This window comes from Schistocerca piceifrons, chromosome 1 (genome assembly GCF_021461385.2).
Source record: "Schistocerca piceifrons isolate TAMUIC-IGC-003096 chromosome 1, iqSchPice1.1, whole genome shotgun sequence".
Lineage (NCBI taxonomy): Eukaryota > Metazoa > Arthropoda > Insecta > Orthoptera > Acrididae > Schistocerca > Schistocerca piceifrons.
In genome coordinates, this window is record NC_060138.1 from 572,877,274 (window position 1) to 572,903,673 (window position 26,400).

At 42.8% G+C, this 26,400-nt stretch overlaps 1 protein-coding gene across 1 annotated transcript in view; it reads right to left on the reverse strand.

Moving 5' to 3' along the window:
- Nucleotides 1–26,400, reverse strand: part of LOC124801666 (high-affinity choline transporter 1) — a 262,510-nt gene that overhangs the window by 41,066 nt on the left and 195,044 nt on the right. Inside the window, exons 7-8 of the mRNA XM_047263090.1 lie at nucleotides 14,938–15,067; nucleotides 72–289 (exon numbers count right to left, since the gene is read on the reverse strand). Coding sequence (XP_047119046.1) covers nucleotides 72–289; nucleotides 14,938–15,067 — 348 coding nt within the window. The remainder of the gene's footprint in view (nucleotides 1–71; nucleotides 290–14,937; nucleotides 15,068–26,400) is intronic.

A 26,400-nucleotide genomic window follows, 5' to 3' on the forward strand; every position in this document is an offset into this window, starting at 1 on the left:
CGATGTCACTTTCATAAAAAATTATTCGGTAGATCTATGGAAAATGCAACTAATTCAAAAGAAATACGTACGCGCTGCCTGAAGATAAGCTTATAAACATTCCTGGCGAACATCGAGGACGCTGACAGCACGCTGGAGTCAGCCGAAGACATGACAGCCGCAGAGACAGCGCCCAGCCCGAAGAAGGACACGTAGTCGGGGGTGAGGTACTGCAGCACCATCGGCAGGATCATCGACGTCTCGTCCTCCGTCAGCGGCCACGGCCCGTGGTACGCCGTCTCGTTCCACGCTGCAACGTACCAGAGAGTGGGCCGACTGCTGATGTGGCTGGTTTGCATGAGGAGCTTAAAACTAGGGTCGAGAACGGGGCGGCTTCAGACGGCCCAACCTGTGTATCGTCCAGGCCAGCCCGTCTCACGAAGTACAGCCCACTGTGCACAGACCCCGGGAGTTACACACACACACACACACACACACACACACACACACAAGCGCGCGCGCGCCCGCGGGCGCCCACACACACACACATTCAAAAATAGTTTAGCACCACCCGTTTGTTTCGAATTTCATGGCACAGGCACGAATATTTATTTCCACTGCTTCCAGATCACTAATTCGAAGTAACAAACATTTATGGGACGACAACTTCGTCTGTTTCCCAAGGGGAATACTTCCCAGCATTCCTAGGTCAAGTGAATATACGGTGAAACTTCCTCTTGCTCAAATGCAGCCTTGAATCCGCCGTGGCATAATATCTACGAGATAATCAAGGCATCCCTGGTCCAAATTGTTCCGTTCTGCAATGTCGATTCTGGAGAAGTCGCCCTGAGAACATGATCGCTGTCCACGTTCAAAAACAGTTCATTTCTGTCGACCCCGGCAGAATCTCGTCCCTGTACCATAAACTAGTGAGACTTCGTTCAACAACCACGATAGATGGACGGTGGCCCATGTAATGCCACCCTAGAAACCCGCTCCATCACCTTGTTGCAGACATGGGGCATAGTGTCGGAGGCGTTCGATACTACCGGGTTGTCACCAAACACGTTGTTTGCGATTATCAGGGTACAAACAAATCAGTTTCGTCCGTAAACAACTTCCAGTGCCTAACCAGGAGCCTCTAATTTGGATGGTTGTTTGGCCTTCTGTAAGAAAGTCCATTAGGCTGTGGTGTGCGACTTACAGCTCACCATCATGCAATCTTCTCCTAACTGTCCGATGTGATACATAACGTCCTGCAGCCACTTCGAACACTGAATTCAGTTCTGGTCCATTCAGCCCACTTTTTTCACTACAAATTTGTAGATATCAATCGTTTTGTGCACCTGTCGATCGTTTTCGGTCTGTCCGATGTGAGTCCTCAACGTTACATTTCAGTTGGAACCGATTGCACGTCGCGCCACATCACTGTGACACCGCTATAGAAATCAAGCGAATTTCCTGCTTGACAAGCCTTCGGCGCGTAGCGTGATGATGCAGACCCGATTACTGTTCGCGATTGTCATTCGTGACATGATGAAATTTCACTCTACTGTTCCAAAGACGTCTCTAATGCGTCCCTACAGGCTCTTTACTTTCAACTGAAATCACGCAATCTATTCAAGTTCAGCGCTCTACGCGTAACTATGTACGTTTACAAACAACGTCAGGGGTGATTTGCCGATCGGTACATGAACAATAACAATAGTAACACAAGAGCTTAACATGTGGGGTGATGCATAACTTCTGTTGACGTCTGTAGATGGCCTGCCATCCTGTCGTCTCGCCAGCCCGTTGCGCTGTGCTGCTGTCTGATCATAGATCCACCGCTCCAGCCCGCTGTCTGTGCTGCGGCGCTCCTTCCGACTATCTGAAAAATCCTGAAACTTAAGGACAGTAAATCTGAGGTCTTGTACTCCTTGATGCCTAATATGCTTCGGTGCATTCGTGCATTGCGACTATAATTCAATCCTCCCTACTAGAAAGCAATGTCCTTAATTTCGTCAATAATCGCCTGATTTTTAATATAGCTACATCTACTCCATATCTGTAATCCGCAAGCCACCCTACGGTGTGTGACAGTAGCTACATTGTCTACAGCTGTTACTTCCCCCTTTTCCTGTTGCATTCGTAAATCCTTCAGGTGAAGACCGACTCCTGGAAAGCCTCCGTGTAGACTGCAAACTATCTAATTTTACCTTAGTGATATTTTCACGAGATATATGCAGGACGAAGCAAGGTATTAGTTGAGTCTTTTAGAGACATACGCTGTCTGTACTTTAACAGTAAACCAGACAGTGATACAAAACATCAGTCCTGTAGCGTCTGCCATTGGAGTTGACTGAGAAACTGTGTAGCTCTTTCGAACTCTTTTTATGAATCTGTAACGAAACGCTCTGCTCTTCTTTGTTTCCTTTATCAATCATACCCGGTACAGTTCCCGGAATGACGAAAAATATTCAAATATTAGTCGAACAAGGGTTTTATAAGCTGCCTTCTTTGTAGATGGGCTGCATTTCCTGCGCTTTCCGATGAAACTCAGTCTGAAGTGTATCTTACCTGCTATTACTTCTATGCGGTAATTTTTCTTTTAATCGCTCCTTACGCATATTCCAACATGTTTTATGGGAATGTACTCATAGAATACTGAGTCTTTCTTCCTGTTTGTACGCAGTACGAAACATTTGCTTATGCTGACGTCAGTTGCCTATCCCTAGACGATGTTTTGATCCTCTGCATGTTTTCCTGCATTTCGCTTTAACTTTCGAGCATTTAGATTTCTCTAAACGTTCAAATTTGTGTGAATTCCCAAGGGACCAGACTGCTGAGGTCATCGGTTTCTAGACTTACACACTACTTAAACTAACTTAAACTAATTTATGCTACGAACAACACACACACACCCATGCCCGAGGGAGGACTCGAACCTCCGGCGGGACTTCTCTGTATACAACATTAGCATCAGCGAAAGGTCTCATAGGGCTTCATTCAATAGGTCGTTTATATGTATTGTGAAAAGTAATGACCCTACAGCATTCCACTGCTGGGCTCGATATTCCTTTTCACGACTGAAGACCTCTCTCTATTGAGAATGACACACTGTGTTGCATCTGAGCAGAATCTCTTCAGTTCACTTAGTTCGTCTGGTATTTCGTACTCTCGTATTTTGTTCACAAGCATCTATACGTAACTGTGTCGAAAGGCTTCCAAAATGGCGAGGTACGAGGCATTCACCTAGCGCCGATTTTCACTGTTTCTGATTCTCGCGGACGGACAGAGCAAGATGGGTTTCAAAGGTGATGTTTTCGGAATTCGTCTTGATGCCTATTGTGCAGTTTTTCTACGTCTTTCTGATGTTCGTGCGATAATTTAAAGCAAGAACTACAGGGCGAGCTTCCTCAGTAAAACATATTTCGAGAAAGGCGTCTCGTATTTCGGCCTTCCCTGTGCCGTCCTCCGTTTCGATGCCAGTATGGCGTCAAAGTGACTGAACTAATAGCCTCAATTCGCTTACGATTTAAAATAACAACAAAACATCTTAGATCGTTCAGGAAATTAAGAAGTTATCAAAGACATACTGCAACTGTTACTGCTGTTACATGCTCTCTTATGATCATGAAAATATCTATGAGTATACTGTAATTGGTTTTAGTTTGTTTCCAAAACGGTATAAGCTGGCGCTATAGTGAAACATGGCAGCACAAACATTCATTAAAACTGCTTCCCATCTGTACCTACATATTGAAATGCGTCAGTCAAATGGTGCATTGGCACTTTTCAAGCATCATTGCATTGATTCAGTTTATTGTAATCCGTATCGTGTGTCTAACAACTCATGAATACCTGATGCTGATAATTATGAGTGATATCGGTGACTGCAAAAATAAAGGCGCTAACACATGTTTTAATTTCTCTCTATCTGTGTAGTTAATCGCACGTCCCATGTTTGTTGTGTTTTACAGATCTTGGATGGACCACTAGCAGAAGGGGGCAGGAGCCTCTGGCGGCCAGCTCCCTCAGCACCCTGGGGAGAACAGCCGTTCTAAAGATGAGGCTGTTTGGAGCTGGGGTCAGCGACCCGGGCACTGACCGCCACGCACCAGTTTACGGGGTCCCCTACTGCAGGGCTTCATTTCGGCCAGAACGCACCGGAATGGCGTTCCGGCACCCCCGCTCCCCAAGGACTTTTTCTTTTTCTTTAACTCACTGTAACAAGTCGAAACAGGAGATTTAAAGTAGCATAAGCGTATCACATCACAATGCAATTTGCCGCTGCGCCGGCACCAGTGGACGTGACAATGGGTGAACAGCGTGAGGCGATTTGCAGAGGCGTGGGGCGAGGTACTTGAGTCAAATAGAAAAGAATAACGCTAGAAGTGTTTGAACATGAGCATCTGTATAATGTCCTTTCACAAAAATTTTGTTTCTTATTTGTCGTAATTTATGCCACAACAGCTGATCAACTGGGCGCGCGGCACACGGAATTAAAGTTTCGTGAAGTCGTGTTACTGGGATTTTCGATTTCAAAGGTGGTGCTTATTTGTAATAATGAATATGAAATTAAATCAGTCCAGTTGCATTACAACTGAATCAGTAGAAGACACATGATACTTGCTTCACATCTGACTCCTCGTCTGCTGTCACATCGTGCTTTGTATTTACTAACTCTTCGGGAAGTCGGAATTGTAAGTGATTCCAGTGGGCTAGGAATATCTCTATCGTCGTTCATCATTAAAAAGCTTTATTAATTAATACTGGACACACGATCATCGATCAGCTACAATGAAACTGTTCGTACAATGCGGATGGCAACAGTTGGAAACATGCTCATAGTCACGAACATTACCAGTTTGTGCCGATTTGTATCGATCAGGACTAGAAAGTAAAGTGACTTTGCTTCAGGGACAGACGGTAGCACCTGTTGCTATATTAAATCTTATGTTTTTTGTTATGATTATAATGAATTATGTTTAAAAACCTTATTTCAGTACATTATTTTGTAAAAATTTTTAGAAATTAAGGACTGCCGTATTGTTCACTGTGTCGCCAGAAAGGCGAGTGCGGTCAGTCGTTGGGCGACAAAAAAGGACGTCCGAGGACTGGGAATTTGGAACTCGGTTTTCTCAAAATTTTATAAGTGAAAAACAGCTGATTGAATACCTTGTAAAATATTTTCTAAGTGAGGCATTGGATTGCTGTTTTAAAAAATATCGTTGGCCTGTTGCTGGCGAAGCCCTGTCATTGATGAGGTATCTTTTGTGTGGGTTTTGTGCAGAGAGCAGAGGAAATAGAATTTCTGGGACACTCTGGATATAGGTGCGGAAGAGGACACACGGGTTTCCGTTACGTGCAGAAGCAGATACTCTGGATCAGGACGAGGAGAGGGAGACTCTGACTTTGGAGACGCGGTAAAAGACAGACTTGAATTTTTTATGGTCAGTCCATCACACAGTGGTTGATGAATGGTGGCTGTCAGCACGCCCAGCCTTATGTAGAACTCAGTTCTCCAACTCTCCCACCACGGTGAGAATATCTGGCAGCACAGGCTATCCGGGAAGGAGAGCAAGCTTCTCATCCATGACCGAGCAGGGTTTATCATTTGCATGTGGATTCTGTAAGTCTTTCTGGCGTGATCAGGGCAATCACTGCACACTCATCTGCTGTTCTGATGACCTGTTGAGAAAATGATCAGTCTCATCTCTCTTGCTCCTTGCAGGCATTACCAAACCAACCAAACTCTGTTTTACATTGGTTCCAGTGCTTATAATTGGTAGTTACTTTTATTAATCAAGTTTATGTGTAATTATTATTTTGTCCTTTACGTATGTGATCGCAAGAAGTATTTGTAATAAATTGGGATCAAACTGGGCGAAAGGTTTTTTATTCAGTAGTTAGGTGACCCCCTCGTAATTAGCAAACCTATAACGCGTTTTGTAAGAACCGCCCGTGTGAGGGTGATTGTATTCATATAGTTCAATCTTTTGCAAGTCAGTTTTATTTCCGTATCTCAGTTCACGGAGCGTGATCTGTCTCTTGGTCGGTCCTACCAGTTCAGATGATTATAACAGCCAGAAGGCCTGTTAGCTCGGTTGTCGTCTTACAGTTATAATAATGAAGGAAAGAGCTCAAACCAGAAACGTACATGTGTTTACTTATATCCCTGTTCAGATGTGACTCGTAGACGTACGTTCAAGCAGCAGGTCATGTAAAAACTTCTTGTCATGAGCCTGGTGCACAGTCATCCAAAATATGGTGCACTCACCATCATGTTCCAGTTTCAGGTGGTTCCTAAATTTCTCCAAACGAATACGTGAAGTTTGGAAGGTAGGAGACGAAGTACTGGCGGTAGTAAAGCTGTGAGGATGGGGCGTGAGTCGTGATTGGATAGCTCAGATGGTGGAGCACTTGCCCGCGAAAGGCAAAGGTCCCGATTTCGAGTCTCGGTGCGGTACACGGTTTTAATCTACCAGCAAGTTTCAATGTTCACATCAAATAAATTCCTACTTACGGAAAGTTATTCCAGGTGTAGCAAGCGGTGTGTGCTGCTGCCTTATGAACATGCAGATGACTGACAAATATAGTGAAGCACCCAGAAGGGAGGAAGAAACGAAACTAAACTTCGTGGGTTGTGAGGGCATGTAAGTCATTTCAAAGACAACGAAATCGAGTCACATTCACAAATAACTCGTACGTATGAGCCCTCTCATCTGTATGACGTTGCACACCCTCTTTACTTTGATTGATGCTTTAGTTCGGTTGGAAAGAGTCTCGAAATGCCATTGTACCCGCTCCTGACGCAACCTCGCCTACAATATTTGTAACTAGTCCTTGATATCTTGGATTGTGGCACTGGCACGAAGATGAAGTTCGACCTGGTCTCACACTTATTCTGTCAGGGACAGTTGAGCAGGTGTGCTACTTGGTGGAACTGATCTGGGGTACTTTCTGGGCACGAGAGCGCCTCACCATCAAGCAGACAACCCATGGAGATATTTGCTACATATGGAAGAGCATTTCTTTGAAAAAATGGCGCCATACGATGTTAACTGAGAGATAAGACAAGAGGGTGAATGATGTCTGTGCCGTAAGAGTTCCCTCAATCACTAGCAATCGCTTCCTGAAGTTATACTATATGGCCACATGCGACTTGATGCGAGGAGTAACACCGCTGTGCTTCTCCAACACAATGGACGTATGAGACCACCTACCAAAGTCGCCGCAGTACTCACCAGTGGTGGCCGTCGAGGGTAGTGCAGATGCACGAGATATCGCTGAACACAGTGTGACATCACTCATCAGCAGTCCATGCTTCCCGCTCACGCAGTCACTCCAAATGCCGCCGTTTGTGGTGTGGTGTTAACGGCGGAGGCCTGCACATGGGGCGGTTATTCTAAAGTCGGTCTGCTGCTACTCTCCGAGTGCAGGATGACAGAGAATGTTACCTGCAGTTCATTAGTTCTTCTCGGATGGCAGACGCAGATGAGGAGTTACGATGTGCTTGGTGCTCAATACGGCGATCCTTAACTGTGGTGATCACACGTCGTTGACCGGAACCTTGACGACGAGTATACTTTCCCTCATGTTCCCATGCTGTCCAACATCTGGCCACTGTCATATCCGAAAGACACACAAATCTGAATATAGCAAAATTCTAGCAGCCTTTTCAAAATCTCTTAGGTACTGACAACGTTGTCTCACACGTACGTGGTACATTCGTGTCCTCCACAATGATCACCCGATATCTGTCGCTGTTGACGCCTCTTACATCCCCTACCAGGCCTGCCAACAACATTAAACGCGAACGATATTAATTCACTCTGGTAGCCGTTCTACTCGTCACAGAAAATTGCATTTCTGGTCATTTACATACCCGCCAACGGTGTGTACATGCACGAAGTTACACTGACATCCGACCACGATTTCTGGGTGCTTTTTATCAGGCAATGTAGTTTAGATTCGGTAGTTAAGATTTAGTGTAGTGACGAAAGCACTTTGAGAAACAAATATGAGGCATACCGAAGTTTTGGGTGCATCAGAACTGCACTAACCCGTTGACGTCTATGGCGCATATGAAACGTGAGTATCAAAACGAGATACGTAAAAAAAAAAAGCTATTAATAATTTAAAGCTTGCGTACGGGGTGAACCAGAGCCCAACCGACAAAGGTTTAGAGGTTATACAAGGGGCATTCAGTAGGCAGTGTAACCATTTTTTTTTTCTGGGCCACATGTGGTTGAGAAACTATGGAGTTTGGTATGGGGCATAGTGTAATATTTTCGCTTCAGCCCTTTGGTTTCAGGAAGTTCTGACTGGTGGCGGCGCTGTACGTAACCTTCAAAATGGTGTCTGTAAGAGAGGTGCGTTCAAAGTAGAGAGCTATCATTGAGTTTCTTTTGGAGGAAAATCAGAGCATAGCACATGTTCATAGGCGTTTGCTGAATGGTTACGCAGACCTAAAAGTGAACAAAAGCACGATGAGTGGTTGGGCGAGGCGCCTGTCGTCACTGGAACGAAGTTGCGCAAACCCGCCCGAGCTCCCCTGTGCTGACAGGTCTCACGCAACTGTGACTCCTGCAATGTTGGAACATGTGGACACGAAGTAATCGACGGATCACAATCAGATACCTCGCTGCACAATTGAACGTCGCTGTTGGTAGTGCTGACACGCTCGTCCACCTGTTGGGGCTCTCAGAGGTGTGTGCCCGCTGGATTCCTCGCTGCCTAACACAATATCATAAAGGGTAACGAGTTTGGCCCAATGAAGGATGCACTGCATGGGAAGCAGTACGTGGATGATGGGGAGATTATTTATGCAGCCATACGTGGTCCCGACGTCCACCAGCAGCGTGGTACCATGACGGCACAGAGGCCATCGCAGTAAGCCGGCGTGAGGCTGTCGCGTTGAACGAAGATAATGTTGACAAGTACAGTTTTCTAGGCAAAACATTGGGGAATAATATGACGTACTGGAATGCAACGGTATTTTCTCGGTATTTTGTTTTAAGTCTCCAATGGCTCGTTACAGAGTAATTGCATTTCATTCTCTTTCTTACTCTTATCCATATTAATATTGGTACTGCACTGAAAATTTCTGCAGTGTCGACAGAATCCGCTGAGTGCCTTGTTTAGAAATAAAATTGTTCCGTTCAGAATCAGTAATGCCCACTTTATTCTTCGTTCTCAAGCTTGCTTTTTATACTCCTTGGTTCTGTCTCGGGTTTCTTTGTCTAGCAGTGCTAAATGTACGATAACAGTGGTACACAGCACTATGAATACGCTTACTGATGAATAGTTGGCCAAAACACACATCCTGCTTGGGGTCAGTGAACGCAATAGAAGAACAGCAAAGCGACGCTAGGCTGAATTGTTCCTGCAGCTACGACAATCGCATCACACCACTGATGCATCTGAGAGGTGTGGCATTATTCTGCGTTTTTGACAGTACTTTTTGATGACTGCTTATTACGTGGTGTTTTACAAAAACGTTGCGTCGTTTCTTAATGTTACACCTAGATATTTCATCGAAGTGACTGAGTCAGGAAGCATATCATTAAACTGTCTAATAACATTGCATGATGTTTTCCTTTTGTCCAAATGCATTAACTTATACCAATTACAAAAATATCTCTGAGCACTATGGGACTCAACTTCTGAGGTCATTAGTCCCCTAGAACTTAGAACTAGTTAAACCTAACTAACCTAAGGACATCACACACATCCATGCCCGAGGCAGGATTCGAACCTGCGACCGTAGCGGTCTCGCGCTTCCAGACTGCAGCGCCTAGAACCGCACGGCCATGTCAATTACATTTAAAGCAAGCTGCCGTACATCACATAAATTAGGAATCCTGTCCAGCTCAAGCTTAATCACATCCCAGTGATGACAAGAGTTTCATGTACGCAATGGCTTAAAAAGGTCCCTGTTTTTGTTGTTGTTGTTGTTGTTGTTCTCTTCAGTCCAAAGAGCGATTTGATGTAGCTCTCCATGCTACTCTCTCCTGTGGAAGCTTCTTCAGCTCCCAGTACCTACTGCAAGCTACATATTTCTGAATCTGCTAAGTGTATTCATCTTTGATCTCCCTCTACGATTTTAACCCTCCACGCTGCCCTCCAATACTAAATTGGTGATCGCTTGATGCATCAGAATATGTCATACCAACCGATCCTTTCTTTTAGTCAAGTTGTGCCACAAATTTCTCTTCTCCTCAGTTCTATTCAGTACCTCCTCATTAGTTATGTGATCCACCCATCTAATCAAATATTCAGATGTGTGTGAAATCTTATGGGACTTAACTGCTAAGATCATCAGTCCCTTTTACACACTACTTAACCTAAATTATCCTAAGGACAAACACATACACACACACACACACACACACACACACACGCATGCCCGAGGGATACTCGAACCTCCGCCGGGACCAGCCGCACAGTCCATGACTGCAGCGCCTTAGACCGTTCGGCTAACCCATCTAATCTTCAGCATTCTTTTGTAGCACCAAATTTCATCTTGTCTAAACTATTTATCGTCCACGTTTCACATCCATACGTGGCTACACTGCATACAAATACTTTAAACTTAAATCTATACTCGATGTTAACAAATTTCTCTTCTTCAGAAACGCTTTCCTTGCCATTGCCAGTCTACATTTTATATCCTCTCCACTTCGATCGTTATCAGCTATTTTGCTCCCCAAATAGCAAAACTCATCTACTACTTTAAGTATTTCATTTCCTTATCTAACACCCTCAGCATCACCCGATTTAATTCGGCTACTTTCCATTACCCTCGTTTTGCTTTTTTTTTATGTTCATCTTATATCCTCTTTTCAAGACACTGTTCATTCTGTTCAATTGCTCTTCCATGTCCTTTGCTGTCTCTGACAGAATAAGAATGTCATCGGCAAACGTCAAAGTTTTTATTTCTTCTCCTTGGATTTTAATTCCTACACCGAATTTTTTTTTTTGTTTCCTTTACTGCTTGCGCAATACACAGATTCAATAGCAACGGAGATAGGTTACATTCCTGTATCACTCCCTTCCCTACCACTGCTTCTCTTTCGTGCCCCTCGACTCTAACTTCAAAAATTCAGTGTTAAGTAGCACGTACTGTAATTAGAGCCCCCAAACACTGTGTTATGGTATTGGAGAGAGTCAGTATATTTTCCTGAGGAATCTTCCTTCTTGCCGTGTGTATGTGAGTCCAGAAAGCATCACCAACGGTTGTTTCACGACCGTGATCCGTTGTATGTGAACATTCCTCACACCCTGATCTACATCTACATCTATATACATACTCCGTAATCCACCATACGGTGCGTGGCGGGGGGTACCTCGTACCACAACTAGCATCTTCTCTCCTGTTCCACTCCCAAACAGAACGAGGGAAAAATGACTGCCTATATGCCTCTGTGCTAGCCCTAATCTCTCTTATCTTATCTTTGTGGTCTTTCCCCGAAATAAAAGTTGGCGGCAGTAAAATTGTACTGCAGTCAGCCTCAAATACTGGTTCTCTAAATTTTCTCAGTAGCGATTCGCGAAAAGAACGCCTCCTTTCCTGCAGAGACTCCCACCAGAGCTCCTGAACCATTTCCGTAACACTCGCGTGATGATCAAACCTACCAGTAAGAAATCTAGCAGCCCGCCTCTGAATTGCTTCTCGTCCTCCCTCAATCCGACCTGATAGGGATCCCAAACGCTCGAGCAGTACTCAAGAATAGGTCGTATTGGTGTTTTATAAGCGGCCTCCCTTACAGATGAACCACATCTTCCCAAAATTCTACCAATAAACCGAAGACGACTATCCGCCTTCCCCACAACTGCCATTACATGCTTGTCCCACTTTATATCGCTCTGCAATGTTACGCCCAAATATTTAATCTACGTGACTGTGTCAAGCGCTACACTACTAATGGAGTATTCAAACATTACGGGATTCTTTTTCCTATTCATCTGCATTAATTTACATTTATCTATATTTAGAGTTAGCTGCCATTCTTTACACCAATCACAAATCCTGTCCAAGTCATCTTGTATCCTCCTACAGTCACTCAACGACGACAGCTTCCCGTACACTTCAGCATCATCAGCAAATAGCCGCACATTGCTATCCACCCTATCCAAAAGACCATTTATGTAGATAGAAAACAACAGCGGACCTACCACACTTCCCTGGGGCACTCCAGATGATACCCTCACCTTCGATGAACACTCACCATCGAGGACAACGTACTGAGTTCTGTTACTTAAGAAGTCTTTGAGCCACTCACATATTTGGGAACCAATCCCATATGCTCGTACCTTAGTTAGGAGTCTGCAGTGGGGCACCGAGTCAAACGCTTTCCGGAAGTCAAGGAATATGTTATCGGTCTGATACCCTTCATCCATAGTTCGCAATATATCATGTGAAAAAAGGGCGAGTTGCGTTTCGCAGGAGCGATGCTTTCTAAAGCCGTGCTGATGCATGGACAGCAACTTCTCTGTCTCAAGAAAATTCATTACATTCGAACTAAGAATATGTTCGAGAATCCTGCAACAAACCGATGTTAAGGATATTGGCCTGTAATTTTGAGGATGCGTCCTTCTATCCTTCTTATATACAGACGTCACCTGCGCTTTTTTCCATTCGCTCGGGACTTGGTGTTGGGCAAGAGATTCGCGATAAATGCAAGCTAAGTAAGGAGCCAGTGCTGTAGAGTACTCTCTGTAAAACTGAATTGGGATCCCATCAGGACCCGGCGATTTATTTATTTTCAACCCATGGATTGATGTCAGGAATTATTCTGCTGGAACATGGCATACGTGGTTTCCCAACCTGGGAGCCTTACTCCTCTCTAGAATCCTGATTGCGCATGGTTTCCACAGCCGCCCCAAATCACAGAACTTGGTATTTGCTCGTCAAGAAGCTCAAAAGCGCACCTGTTTGTAGCAGTGGCACAAAACACGTTTGTCCGCAGCTCGTGATCCTGTGGTAGCGTTCTCGCTTCCCGCGCCCGGGTTCCCGGGTTAGATTCCCGGCGGGGTCAGGGATTTTCTCTGCCTCGTGATGACTGGGTGTTGTGTGATGTCTTTAGGTTAGTTACGTTTAAGTAGTTCTAAGTTCTAGGGGACTGATGACCATAGATGTTAAGTCCCATAGTGCTCAGAGCCATTTGAACCAAAACACGTTTAACTGCAATCTTTAACGGATTAAATGGGCCTTGAAATTTTCTGCGCTCTACACGCCAGGGATGGTGTTGAAAACTCATTGTGTTCTGGGGCCTTTGTGATTTCTCGACTTGGAAACCAACACAGTGTCTTGCTTTCCACTATTCCTGCAGATGCAGCCAAGGCCTCATGGTAACTAGGTCACGAGCGTTGCTGTGTTTCACCGAAGAGCCAACATTATTAGAGTAGCAAAATCCATTTCTGGCAAAACGAATAAGGCTACCATCATCCCGTGCTATACAAAGTTGGCATGGGCCACTAATCACTTGTCGCTGCATACAAAGCTATTTTATCATTTGATTCCACGTTCCTACCACAGCCGTTTGCAGAAATATCATGTTCCGACAAATACATCTTCCAGAGATCAACAATTCAACTCTGATATTGCGGCATCTGGTACTAGTTAGCCATACTGGCACAAGTCTTCACGTTCCCTAATTTTTTGATGATTCTTCAGTAGTAGAATTTAGACAAGCTCACTTTCACAAGAATGAATACAGCTGACGGGACAGTTACGCCATCTTCATGCAGTCTTAACCACTATATACGTTTCTACACGTCTTCCGGACGTGGTTCTATCCCAAATCCTCCCGCCGGGGGTTCGAGTCCTCCCTCGCGCATGGGTGTCTCTGTTGTTCTTAGCATAAGTTAGTTTAAGTAGTGTGTAAGTCTAGGGACCGATGACCTAAGCAGTTCGGTCCGCTAGGAATTCACACTTTTTCTCTATTCCAAATATTCTTTTGAGTTTTATAAACTTTGTTATACATAGCGGGAAAAACTAAACTTGCCCGGCAAATACTTCACGCATATTAAGATCTGCAAAATAACTTATATCATCCGCCACACCAAAGGTGTGAATGAGGTAAGCTGGGTTGCCCGTCTTAAGGTACATGAAAGATTTTACGGGCCAGTTTAACCTTGCCCACCCTGTATTATTCTATTCTATTTGCTGTGGAGTCTGCTTTTCAGCTCAGAAGATTTAAATAATCAAATGTGATAGGACATTGATGAACTGACTTGGAAACAAATTTTGCGGTTGAAAGGTGTACTGCCGAAGCAAAACAATAAAAATCGGTATAGCTAAGCACTAAAAGCAGAAGTAATGTGCACATGTTCACTGCACCACCACCTTTTATTCCGTGGTTATTGATAGGCATTTAGTCCCTCCATTTTTTATATCCCGATATGCTCTAAATGCTATATTCTGCATGCAAAACTAATTTTTTTCTGTTTTTACTTCGCTGTGTTATATAGAGTAGTTATAATCAACGTGCAGCTACTTACAGAGATCCAGTGTGGGCTATTATTATCGTATAGCAGCGAAACTTTGTAGACGTTTTAATAAGATGATACGGAACAGATTTACGCTGGAAAAAAATTACAGTCAATTTTGGGTACAAGGTGCAAAACTAGAGCTGTGGATCCACGGAAGCGGTTAGGAACCTTTCCACATGTAATGGATTAGGAACGGGACGCTGGTAGAATCGGTCAAATAAGTGATAAAGGCAGTTGGAACTAACTTTTTTCCAGTTTAAATGGGTTCGCATCAATGCATTACCATATCTATCAAGAATAGCTGCCATACTATAATTACAGCCCACACTGGACGTCCTTGAGAAGCTGCACTTTCATTATAACCACTCGATATTTGGCGTCGCGTCTTGCTGTTAAAACTCTTCGCATTATTTATGAGAGCGAAGAGTCAGGCTGTACTCAGTATATTTTAGAAGCTACACGAGGCGAGTTACTCACGTGTCGCCTTGGCAATGGCGCCGATGATGACGGGCGGGATGGCCATGAGGACGCACCCGAAGGCGGCCACGTATGACAGCACCTGTGCGCGGCCCGCAGACTTGCTGGACAGCACGCGCTGGAAGTACACCTGCAACAGCGCGAGCCCCAGCCTGTACCACTAGCGTCTCCATTCACAGCACGACAGCTTCCAAATCTCAAGGCCTGTCAGACTCACTGTGCCTGTACGTCTTCCAACACAGACATCTTCAATAAAAGTACACTGCTGGTCATTAAAATTGCTACACCAAGAAGAAATGCAGATGATACACGGATATTCATTGGACAAATATATTATACTAGAACTGACATGTGATTACACTTTCACGCAATTTCGGTGCATAGGTCCTGAGAAATCAGTAACCAAAACAACCGCCTCTGGTGGCAATAACGGCCTTGATACGCCTGGGCATTGAGTCAAACAGAGCTTGGATGGCGTGTACAGGTACACCTGCCCATGCAGCTTCAACACGATACCGCTGTTCATCAAGAGTAGTGACTGGCGTATTGTCACGAGACAGTTGCTCGGCCACCATTGACCAGACGTTTTCAATTGTGCGAGAGATCTGGAGAACGTGCTGGCCAGGGCAGCAGTCGAACATTTTCTGTATCCAGAAAGGCCCGTACAGGACCTGCAACATGCGATCGTGCCTTATCCTGCTGAAATGTAGGGTTTCGCAGGGATCGAATGAAGGGTAGAGCCTCGGGTCGTAACACATCTGAAATGTGACGTCCACTGTTCGAAGTGCCGTCAATGCGAACAAGAGGTGACCGAGACGTGTAACCAATGGCACCCCATACCATCACGCCGGGTGACACCCCAGTATGACGACGACGAATACACGCTTCCAATGTGCGTTCACCGCGATGTCGCCAAACACGGATGCGACCATCATGATGCTGTAAATAGAACCTGGATTCATCCGAAAAAATGACGTTTTGTCATTCGTGATGCAGCGTCAAGGGTAACCGCAACCATGGTCTCCGAGCTGATAGTCCATGCTGCTGCAAACGTCGTCGAACTGTTGGTGCAGATGGTTGTTGTCTTGCAAAGGTCCCCATCTGTTGACTCAGGGATCGAGACGTGGCTGCACGACCCGTTACAGCCATGCAGATAATATGCCTGTCATCTCAACTGCTAGTGATACGAGACCGTTGGGACCCAGCACGGCGTTCCGTATTACGCTCCTGAACCCACCGATTCCATACTCTGCTAAGAGTCATTGGATCTCGACCAACGCGAGCAGCAATGTCGCGAAACGATAAACCGCAATCGTGATAGGCTACTGCCGACCCTTATCAAAGTCTGAAACGTGATGGTACCCATTTCTCCTCCTTACACGAGGCATCACAACAACGTTTCACCAGACAACGCCGGTCAACTGCAGTTTGTGTATGAGAAATCTGTTGGAAACGTTCCTAATGTCAGCACGTTGTTGGTGTCGCCATCGGCGCCAACCTCGTGTGAATGCTCTGAAAAGCTAATAATTTGCATATCACAGCATCTTCTTCCTGTCGGTTAAATTTCGCGTCTGTAGAACGTCATCTTCGTGGTGTAGCAATTTTAATGGCCAGTAGTGTAAGTTCACCAGGCAGAATTTAGCTACCTTCTTAACATTTCACACTGGTTATTTCAGTGCGCTGTAAATATTCGTAGTGTAGAACTGATACAAAACGGTTAAGTGACACTTCATCGCTGAAGTCATGCCAGTGAATTGGTGTATGTGACAGTCGGTTGTATGGAATCAGTGCAGTGGGATGGGGCGATGTGCATGCGTAATACAATGAGAGAGAAAAACTATCGTGTTTCTATGTCCCCGTGACCTCATTGTGAATGAAACGGCCCTACTTGTTGGTGTATCAACGCATACCGTGCAATATGTCCTCAAGGAAACGTGTAGTACTCGCAGTCGTGCATCAAGAAATAAGAACAGTAGTCGTTAGCGGATCCTGGACAGTTGACAAATGTCACGCTTTATCGATGACTAGCGGGTTTCAGACCACCCCATAAGTGAATTCGGTACTATCTAAATCACTTTCCGAGTGAACCTTGCACAAGCAGTTTCCGAGCGAATATTGCGAAGATAGTTTAATTTTCCATGTTCCAACTCGTAAACCAGTGTACCTGGCCGTATTCGACTTATGAGGTTCCTTCCTATTCCGAGGCAGATTTGTGAGGTTTTTTGGCCGCGTTACTGGCGCTGCGCTGGGTTAGCCCAATAGTGGGACTGCCACTGTTCTGACCTGAGCTGGCCGGATTAATGAGACACGCAAACCTCCCCACCAACGTTAAGGTTGTAGTGCTTGAGGAGGCCATCTACGGAGGAATATTGTGAGGTCGGCGCATGATCTACAGAGTCTACGATCGCCGATTTGATGATGATGATGATGATAGTTTAATTTTATCCATAATGGGCATTAGATCATAGTTATTACAAAGTTAAAATGTCAGCTCTAGCACCTATTTAAAGTTAAAAAGAGCAAACACTAAAATTTACCCTTTTCGACAGCCAAACCATCATCATCAGATTGCTTACACAAGAACCGCTAAAAGCAATCAAGCTAAAATATAAATAAGAGCAGTAAACAATCTGGTCACTTCCCTTGCAACCACGTCTTAGTGTGTTTTATCAGATCACGGAGATGTGGGTGGACATCTCAAAAAGACATGATTACGAGGGAAGTGACCACGATATTTTACTGTTCTTATATGTATTTTATTTTGATCGCTTTTAGAGATTTCTGTAAGATCATTCCGATGGCGAAGGTTTGACCTTCGAAACTGCTAAATTTTAATGATTATTACACTGAAAATAGATGGTTGAGGCGACATTTTAAATTTTATTGCGAAAGTTGCTCTGTGCAGTGGACTCTTCAAGTCAAATACTTTGCAAAAGTCGTTGCTAACAGTGGTATATAATACTGTACATCTTTCTTGGGCCAAAAAAAAAACAGAAAGTGGACAGTAGCTGACTGAAAATATGTTGTGTGAAATGCGATTTATGCTTATTTTCAAAAGATACAAGCGGTCAGAGCACCGAAGGCCCAATAAAACGTTTAAGCCGCAGTGCGAGGAGGGTGGTTTTGAAGCCGGAAGTTCTTCAGTTAGGTTTTTGAGGTAATTTTATGCACTGACTTGGGCCACTCATCAATATTACAAGGAGCACGAAGCAGGATGATTATTTTAACATTCCCGGTCACCAAGTTTTGTGCTTTTCTCTTCATATACATTATGAGTATGCTGTGGAAACTCCAGTCTTCACAGAGCTGCTCGCATACGTTCCTGGTTTGACGAACAATCAGCAACCATTTTGCATCTCGTCTGGCCCACTAAATCGCTCGATCTTAATGTCATAGGTAAATTGTGAGACCGTAGGGAACAGCAGATGAAACAAAACTATCAACATCTCCACAATTTGGATCCAGGCACTCGTGAATTCCTTCAGCTGGATCTGGGTATGCACGTGACAGCATACGCTATCTAATACGTTCCAAATGCCGCGTATAAAAACAGGATTTTTCCTGCGCTTATGCCAAGGGTTCTATTGGTGATAGATACATAGGGTCAAGTGTTTTGGAAAGCATTTGAGCTAAGGACTACTTGTACAACCAACAGAATGATCCTCTTACTGTAATTATGTCTACGTTTGTATATTACACACTTTCTCCTGCTTAGATAAATGGAGCAAATAGGATGATTATTTTTACACTAGATGTGGTCTTCGGTGAGGTTAAAGGGGCTTAAGGAGGGACCATTAATTCGTGGGCGGATCCTGAGAAAACCCGCAAAAAAAAATTTTGGGTGCCAAATTTCATTCCTAAGATCCTGCTCTAGAACAACCCTGAACATTTTCTTGATATCTTTATTCGTTATAGAAATACAAAGGTTCAAGGTCGCCCTACTTCCACTTGTAAATTACGCGCGTAAAATCCGTTGTGAGGTGACAATGTAGTTCATAACGTGACGTAGCACGGAGAAAATTGCCGTAAAGTACACTATGTGATCAAATGTATCCGGACATCTGACTGAAAATGACTTAAAAGTTCGTGGCGCCCCCCATCGGTAATGCTGGAATACAATACGGTATTGGCCCACCTTGATGACAGCTTCCACTTTCGTAGACATGCGTTCAATCAGGCGCTGGTAGGTTTCTTGGGGAATGGCAGCACATTCTTCACGGAGTGCTGCACTGAGAAGAGGTATCGATGTCGATGGGTGAGGTCTAGATCGAAGTCGACGTTCCAAAACAACCCAAAGTTGTTCTATAGGATTCAGGTCGGGTCTCTGTGTAGGCCAGTCCATAACAGAGATGTAATTGTCGTGTAACCACTGCGCCACAGGCCGTCCATTATGAACAGGTACTCGACAGTGTTGAAAGATGCAATTGGCATCCCCGAATGGCTCTTCAACAGTGGGAAGCAAGAAAGTGCTTAAAATCGTCAGTGTACGCCTGTGCTGTGATAGTGTCACGAAAAACAACAAGGGGTGCAAGCTCTTTCCACGAAAAACACGTCCACACCATAACACCACCGCCTCCGAAATTTGCTGTTGGCACCACACACGCTGGCGGATGACGTTCACCGGACATTCGTCATACCCACACCCTGCCATCAGATCGCCACATTGTGTACCCTGATTCGTCACTCCATACAATGTTTTTCCGCTGTTCAATCGTCCAGTGTTTACGCTCCTTACACCAAGCGAGGCGTCGTTTGGCATTTACCGTCCTGGTGTGTGGCTTATGAGCAACTGCTCGACCATGAAATACAAGTCTTCTCATCTCCCGCCCAATTGTCATAGTACTTGCAATGGATCCTGATGCAGTTTGGAATTTCTGTGTGATGGCCTGGATAGACGTCTGCCTATTACACATTACGACCCTCTTCAACTATCGACGGTGTCTGTCAGTCAACAGATGAGGTCGACCTGTACGCTTTTGTGCTGGACGTGTCCCTTCACGTTTCCACTTCACTATCACATCGGAAACAATAGACCTAGGGATGTTTAAGAGTGTGGAAATCTCGCGTACAGACGTATGACACAGGTGACACCCAATCAGCTGACCACGTTCGAAGTCCGTGAGTTCCGCGAAGTGCCCCATTCTGCTGTCTCACGATGCTGAGGTCGCAGATATGGAGTAACTGGCAGTAGATGCCAGAACAATGCACCTAAGATGAGAAACGTATGTTTTTGGGGGTGTCCGGATAGTTTGGATCACATAGTGTATCTCCATTATCATTAGAACGGTTCTGGGAACCCCAAGTTGTAATGATGAAGCACAATCAAAACTGTGTACGCTTAAAATCGGGTCTGAGTTGCAAAATTATTTTAACTTTATCCCGATTCCACATTTGTAAAGTATCAAAATGTTACAGACCCAAAAAGTTCTTTTTATATAAGCGACATTCTCCGCTGTAGCAGGGAAAAGAAGGGAACTAGAACACTTTCGGAACATGATAAAAGAGAATATGGTCCTGTTTATTAAAAATCTTTGACAGAAAAGTGAGGTAGCAATTGCTTCATTCTACCTTTCTCAGCAAATTTAAAAATTTTCCCAAAAATCGTGGCATGCGTACATATTCGCGCTTTTTTGTGCTTAGATATCAGACAGTGACAGTGGGAAAGAGACGGAAAAGTAATAAATACTGGAAGACAGTAGACGGAGGTTGTGGTACAGAAAGAGCAAAGCAGACAGTGGCAGTGTGAGAGAGTGGCAGTGGAACGTGGTTGACAATGATAGAACGGTGCTAGGAAAACAGTGAAGGAGGCAGCGCCATTGGGACAGGAATAATGACTTCACGCTCCTCCTCTACCCTTGCTAACTGTCCACGACTTTCATCAGATATTGCACCAACGGAAAAAAAGGAAGAATTGGAAGTGAGAGCCAGTGATAGTGAGAGACAGATCTATGATAATGACAACTAACAAGAGAGAGATAATGACTGTGAATGGACAACAGTAATCGGAAAGTATGAAACAGATAGTAGAAATAAGAGGGAACAAGAGGGAGACAGTGACAGTAAGAGGAGACAGAACGGGGGATTCTATGGCCATCAGGCAAGGGACATTAACAAAGAGAGACATTAACAAAGAGATAATGACAATATTTTGGACTGAATGAGTGACAATGAACAAGCAGGAATGGATGGGTATGAGCGACTTATAGCGATGGACTTGTGGGTGTGAGTGAGTTACGGGCGGGGGTGCCAGTGGGAGTGAGAGATAAGCTGCATGCTAAAAGAGCGCGAATATGTTAGCATGATTTCAATCTGTCTTTTAATAGGAGCATATTCACCTGTTTTTGTGCTCCGACAGGAGCATGTTTCCGTTGATCGAATATCTGAAGAAAGTCCAGGACTCACCTTCACAGAATTAAGACAATTAGCAATGGTAGAGGCGGAGAGTGATGTCATCTGGAAGTGAATTATTGTTCTCCCAGCGTGCTTAGTCACAACCTGTGCCCATTATCATGTAAACCAGCAATAATATGTGACGGACGAATTCTGCTGTGTGTGGCAACAAGAGTGAAAGGGACGCCAGCTACAAGACCTACACCGAGAGTGGCGCCCCAGACAGCAGCCGCACCTCCAGCTCCACTCAGTGTCAGGTGGCGCCAACCCCTGATATACGATGCGGCATCAGCAGGCCCACAAATCTGAGCATAAATCTCAATCTCCATTCAGTTACCAGGTGTCCACATTGCACCTTCCAGCTTATGATTTAGAATATCATCTTTCCTGTAAACACCATCACGTGTATTTGAACCTGTTTTATTTTAATCTGAACTCATTTATAAATATCAATGGTTGAGAAGTAGCAATAGAAGTGCCCATTCCCCCACCCAGGGGGGTAGGAATGTGAGTAACTTTTAAATAAAAAAAAGTAATAATGCAATTTTGTCCTATTTAGACATGGTTGAACACCGTGACTGTTATATGAAATAAACTGCTGATGGTGTACAGCAACCAGCCACAAGTTGGTTTCAGGTTATTTCATCTAAAAAGTACCATTATAGATTACGAAATTTTTTACAATTTACCATAGTCAGATAGTTTTTTCATGCTTTTATCAACACATTTTATACATTTGTTTCCAATGAGTTTTCCTAGGATAAACAATAATTTACAAATTAAGCGTAACAAAAATAGTTGCGCTACATATTTTTATTGTAATGAAACACGTGAAATGTCCACCTGGCGCATTTGTCTTAGCAGTTTTCTTGCAATGAAATACATTCCCGATTATGTTTCTCGGAGTATTTCCATAGTCAAAAACGTTGCATTGGATTGTAAAGCACTTTTGTTCGCTTACAAAACGAATTTTCATTGTGTACCACAAGTTTTGATTTATATGTGTTTAGTATGAGGAAACAAATACAGTTTGCAAAGTACATGAGTATCAAAGATGCAACAATGCAATCATACAAAGATGCGGTTTCTTTGAGGGGGAAGAAAACGTAAATTACAGTCATATTGAAATAGGGTTTTACATTAGATCTTGTGCATTAAATGCAGGCAGGTGTGAATTACAGCACTACAGACTTATTTCATACAATAGTAGAGATAAAAACCTGGGTAAGAAGTGTGTGAACTCTTACGTGGTATTTGAACATCAATGATGATAATAGATTACAATTTATTAGTGTTTAATGCCGTATATAATACTGACTATTGTAGGTTCATTCAATATTATAAGAGAAAATTACAACCTGAACAATCTCATATAAACAGAAGAAGAAATTAGAAGCCTTAAAATCTGTTAATAATTCTGGTTGGGTTAAAAATAAGCAATCAGGCCAACACAAATTCTTTGATGGGGTAGTTAACAGCACTGAAATCCATTTAAATGACAGTGAACTTATTCTATTAAGTAAGGGTCTCAAATATAATCTTACAACAAAACACAACAGTCAGTGTCAAAAATCTTATAGCCTGTACAAAACACGCATGTGACACAGCTAAACTAGATACCTGTGAGAAAAATGTACTAGCTTTTAAGTCAAATAAATTGATAATGAAACATCTAAAAGCAAATAATACCCCACTAAAATATTTTCAAAAATTTCAAGATCAAATTATCTGCAAATTGTCTGAAAGTGAAGTACTCATAGTAAAAACTGATAAAGAAATATTTATTGTCATATTATATGAAAAGGAATATATAGAGAAGACATTAAATTTTTTCCATAGCAACAACATTACTGAAATAAAGTCTGATACCACAATAAAATTCCAGACAATACTCCAAAAGCTTCTAAGTAACTGTCACTTTTTACTGAATGTGCAGCTGTATAACAACAAATCCCTTAGCACCAAAACTACATGAACAGCTGAAGATATATAAACGAATCTGTCCTATGTGCGCAATATTGAACCTGGGAATCAGGCCCACATACTTTATCAGACGTAAGCTGAAAAACCTCATTGCCTAATATTATACCTCTGAAAATAGCTATACCATCCACAACACACATGAACTCATAGCCTCTGTTGAAGAGATCCACATCCCACCCACAGCTAAATTTCCACCACTCAACATAGTCAATCTCTACACAGATATCCATGTTAAATAAATTATTAACATTATAAGAAAAATCTACTTAGGTATAAGAAATGGTTCAAATGACTCTAAGCTCTATGAGACTTAACATCAGAGGTCATCATACCCTAGACTTAAAACTACGTAAGCCTAACTAACCTAAACAGATCACACACATCCATGCCCGAAGCACGATTCGAACCTGTGACCATAGCAGCCACCTGATTCTGAAGCGCCTAGAACCACCCGGACACTGCGGCTGGCACTTAGGTGTAAGAAAATTAGTACTGCAGACACATATGAATTCATACAAATACACACACTCATCCTGGAGCACAATTACTTTAGCTTCAACAGTAAGTTTTACCAAAAACATGATGGTCTGGCAATGAACAGAACCTTAGCTGGAATATTAGCAGACATCTACATCAGCCACATAAAACAAAAATACTTCTCAACTCTCAACCACAAACAAAATAACATACTACAAAATATACACTGATGACGCAATCCTACTTTCTGATAGTACAAACAGTGAAACTGACACATTGGCAACATGCCACAGCAAAATGCATAGAAATATTAAATTCACAGTTGAGCATGAAACAAACAGGAGAATAAATTTCCTTGGCCTTAAAATCTTTAATGTTAACTACAAACATCAACTTAGCATCTACAGGAAACCCACCACCACAGATGTCAGCACTGACAGGTCCTCATGTCATTCCAGCCAATACAAAATGTCATATTTCAGAGCCATGGTACACTGAATGCAAAAAGTACCTATGAATCACACATATCAACAATGTGAAACCATTATAACTAAAATAGATACCCAGAATAATGGCTATGATCCTGTAATAATAGAGAAACTCGGCAACAAAATAAAAACAAAATCCACAACTCCACAGCACCACAGTTTACACACAATTCAATCAAAAACAAATCACCCTCCTGCAGAAGCCAAACACAAATTTACAGTTATCCTACACATAGATCCAAAAAAGAAGGAAAATTGCATCAGCTTATCTGCTAGCAATAAATTAGAAATACACAAGCTCTAATGTGATTCACACCCAATAGTTTTGAGATTAGGTAGAAAGAACTCCTCGATGTCTTAAGGCTTGGAAAGTTGATTAAATCTACATTTGTAGCCCACATTGCGGAAGAAAACCATTCAGTGACAAACACTGAAAGCAATATGAAAATATTACATTTAGCAGAAAAAGGAGTCACTATGAACATATTACAGGAAACAGAAATACATACACACAAAAGCACTTCCATTGACAACCATTCAGTGACAAACACTGAAAGCAATATGAAAATATTACATTTAGCAGAAAAAGGAGTCACTATGAACATATTACAGGAAATAGAAATACATAAACACAAAAGCACTTCCACTGACTACATCCTTAATGAGCAAGGTGAATTGGCTAACACACCTTTCCTGAATAACTTACAAGTACTTTCTGTGCTCCAATATAAATAATATTTGTGCAACTATCTGCAGATCAAGTAACAAATCTTATAATATTGTATGTACCTAGAATAGTCGGTGCTATATATGGCACTAAATACTAATAACAAAACTGTATGTACCTAAAAAAGTCAGTTTTACATATGACACTAAATCCTAATAAATCCTAATGTCTTATCATGATTGATGTTCAAATAGGACACAAGAAATCACACGCTTCTTGCTCAGACTTGAATCTCTATTGTTATGTGATATATGTTTCTAAAGCTGTAATTCACAAAATCCCATGTATTTATCGATTCTGTCTGCATTTAATGCTCAAGATTTAATGTAAAGACACTATTTCAATATAACATAACAGTAATTTACGTTTCCTTTGTGTGATTGCATTGTAGCATCTTTGATAATCACGTACTTTGCAAACTGTGTATTTGTTTTCGTATGCTGTAAATCAAAACATGGTGTGCACAGTGAAAGTTCGTTCTGTAACAGAACAAAAGTGGTTTACAATGCAATGTTTTTGACTGTAAAAATACAAACATAACTGAGAATGTATTTCATTCCCAGAAAACTATTAATACAAATGCGCCAGACTCACATTTGACATGTTTCATTACAACACAAATATGTAGCGCAACTATTTTTTTACGTGTTTGTAATTTGTAAATTAATTTTTATTCTAGGAAAACTCACAGGAAACCAATGTATCATATGTATTGATAAAAGCATGAAAAAACCGTCTGATAAACTGAAAAAAAATTCGAAACTGGGGGTGTACTCCCGCCGAAATATCGGCGATCGCTGTAAAAATGGTTCAAATGGCTCTGAGCACTATGGGACTCAACTGCTGTGGTCATCAGTCCCCTAGAACTTAGAACTACTTAAACCTAACTAATCTAAGGACATCACACACATCCATGCCGAGGCAGGATTCTAACATGAGACTGCAGCAGTCGCACGGTTCCGGACTGCGCGCCTAAAACCGCGAGACCACCGCGGCCGGCGATCGCTGTAAATATTACCTGGCTGAATTCCCGTAAAATGTTTGGAAAATTTATATGCCAGGATAAACTCAGATATCACAGGAATTTAGTATTCTCGAGGACTAGTAATATTTTCAAACTTCTCATTGTACTGGACATTTCAAAAGAAGCAGCATCATTTATGCTGAGTATTTCTTCATATTTAATAAATATCATTTTATTACTAATTGCTTGGAATCTTTCTGATTGAAGATAACCTACGCCACCTTCTGAATTCCCATCAGAAATTAATTTTTGTATTTTGATATACACTGTAGTAAGTAGAACTGAACAGGAAAGAACTGGAGTTGCAGTTATTATCAAAAATACCGATAGGAAATGGCTGCAATCATATATGTTCATAAATGAAAGACGTTTCA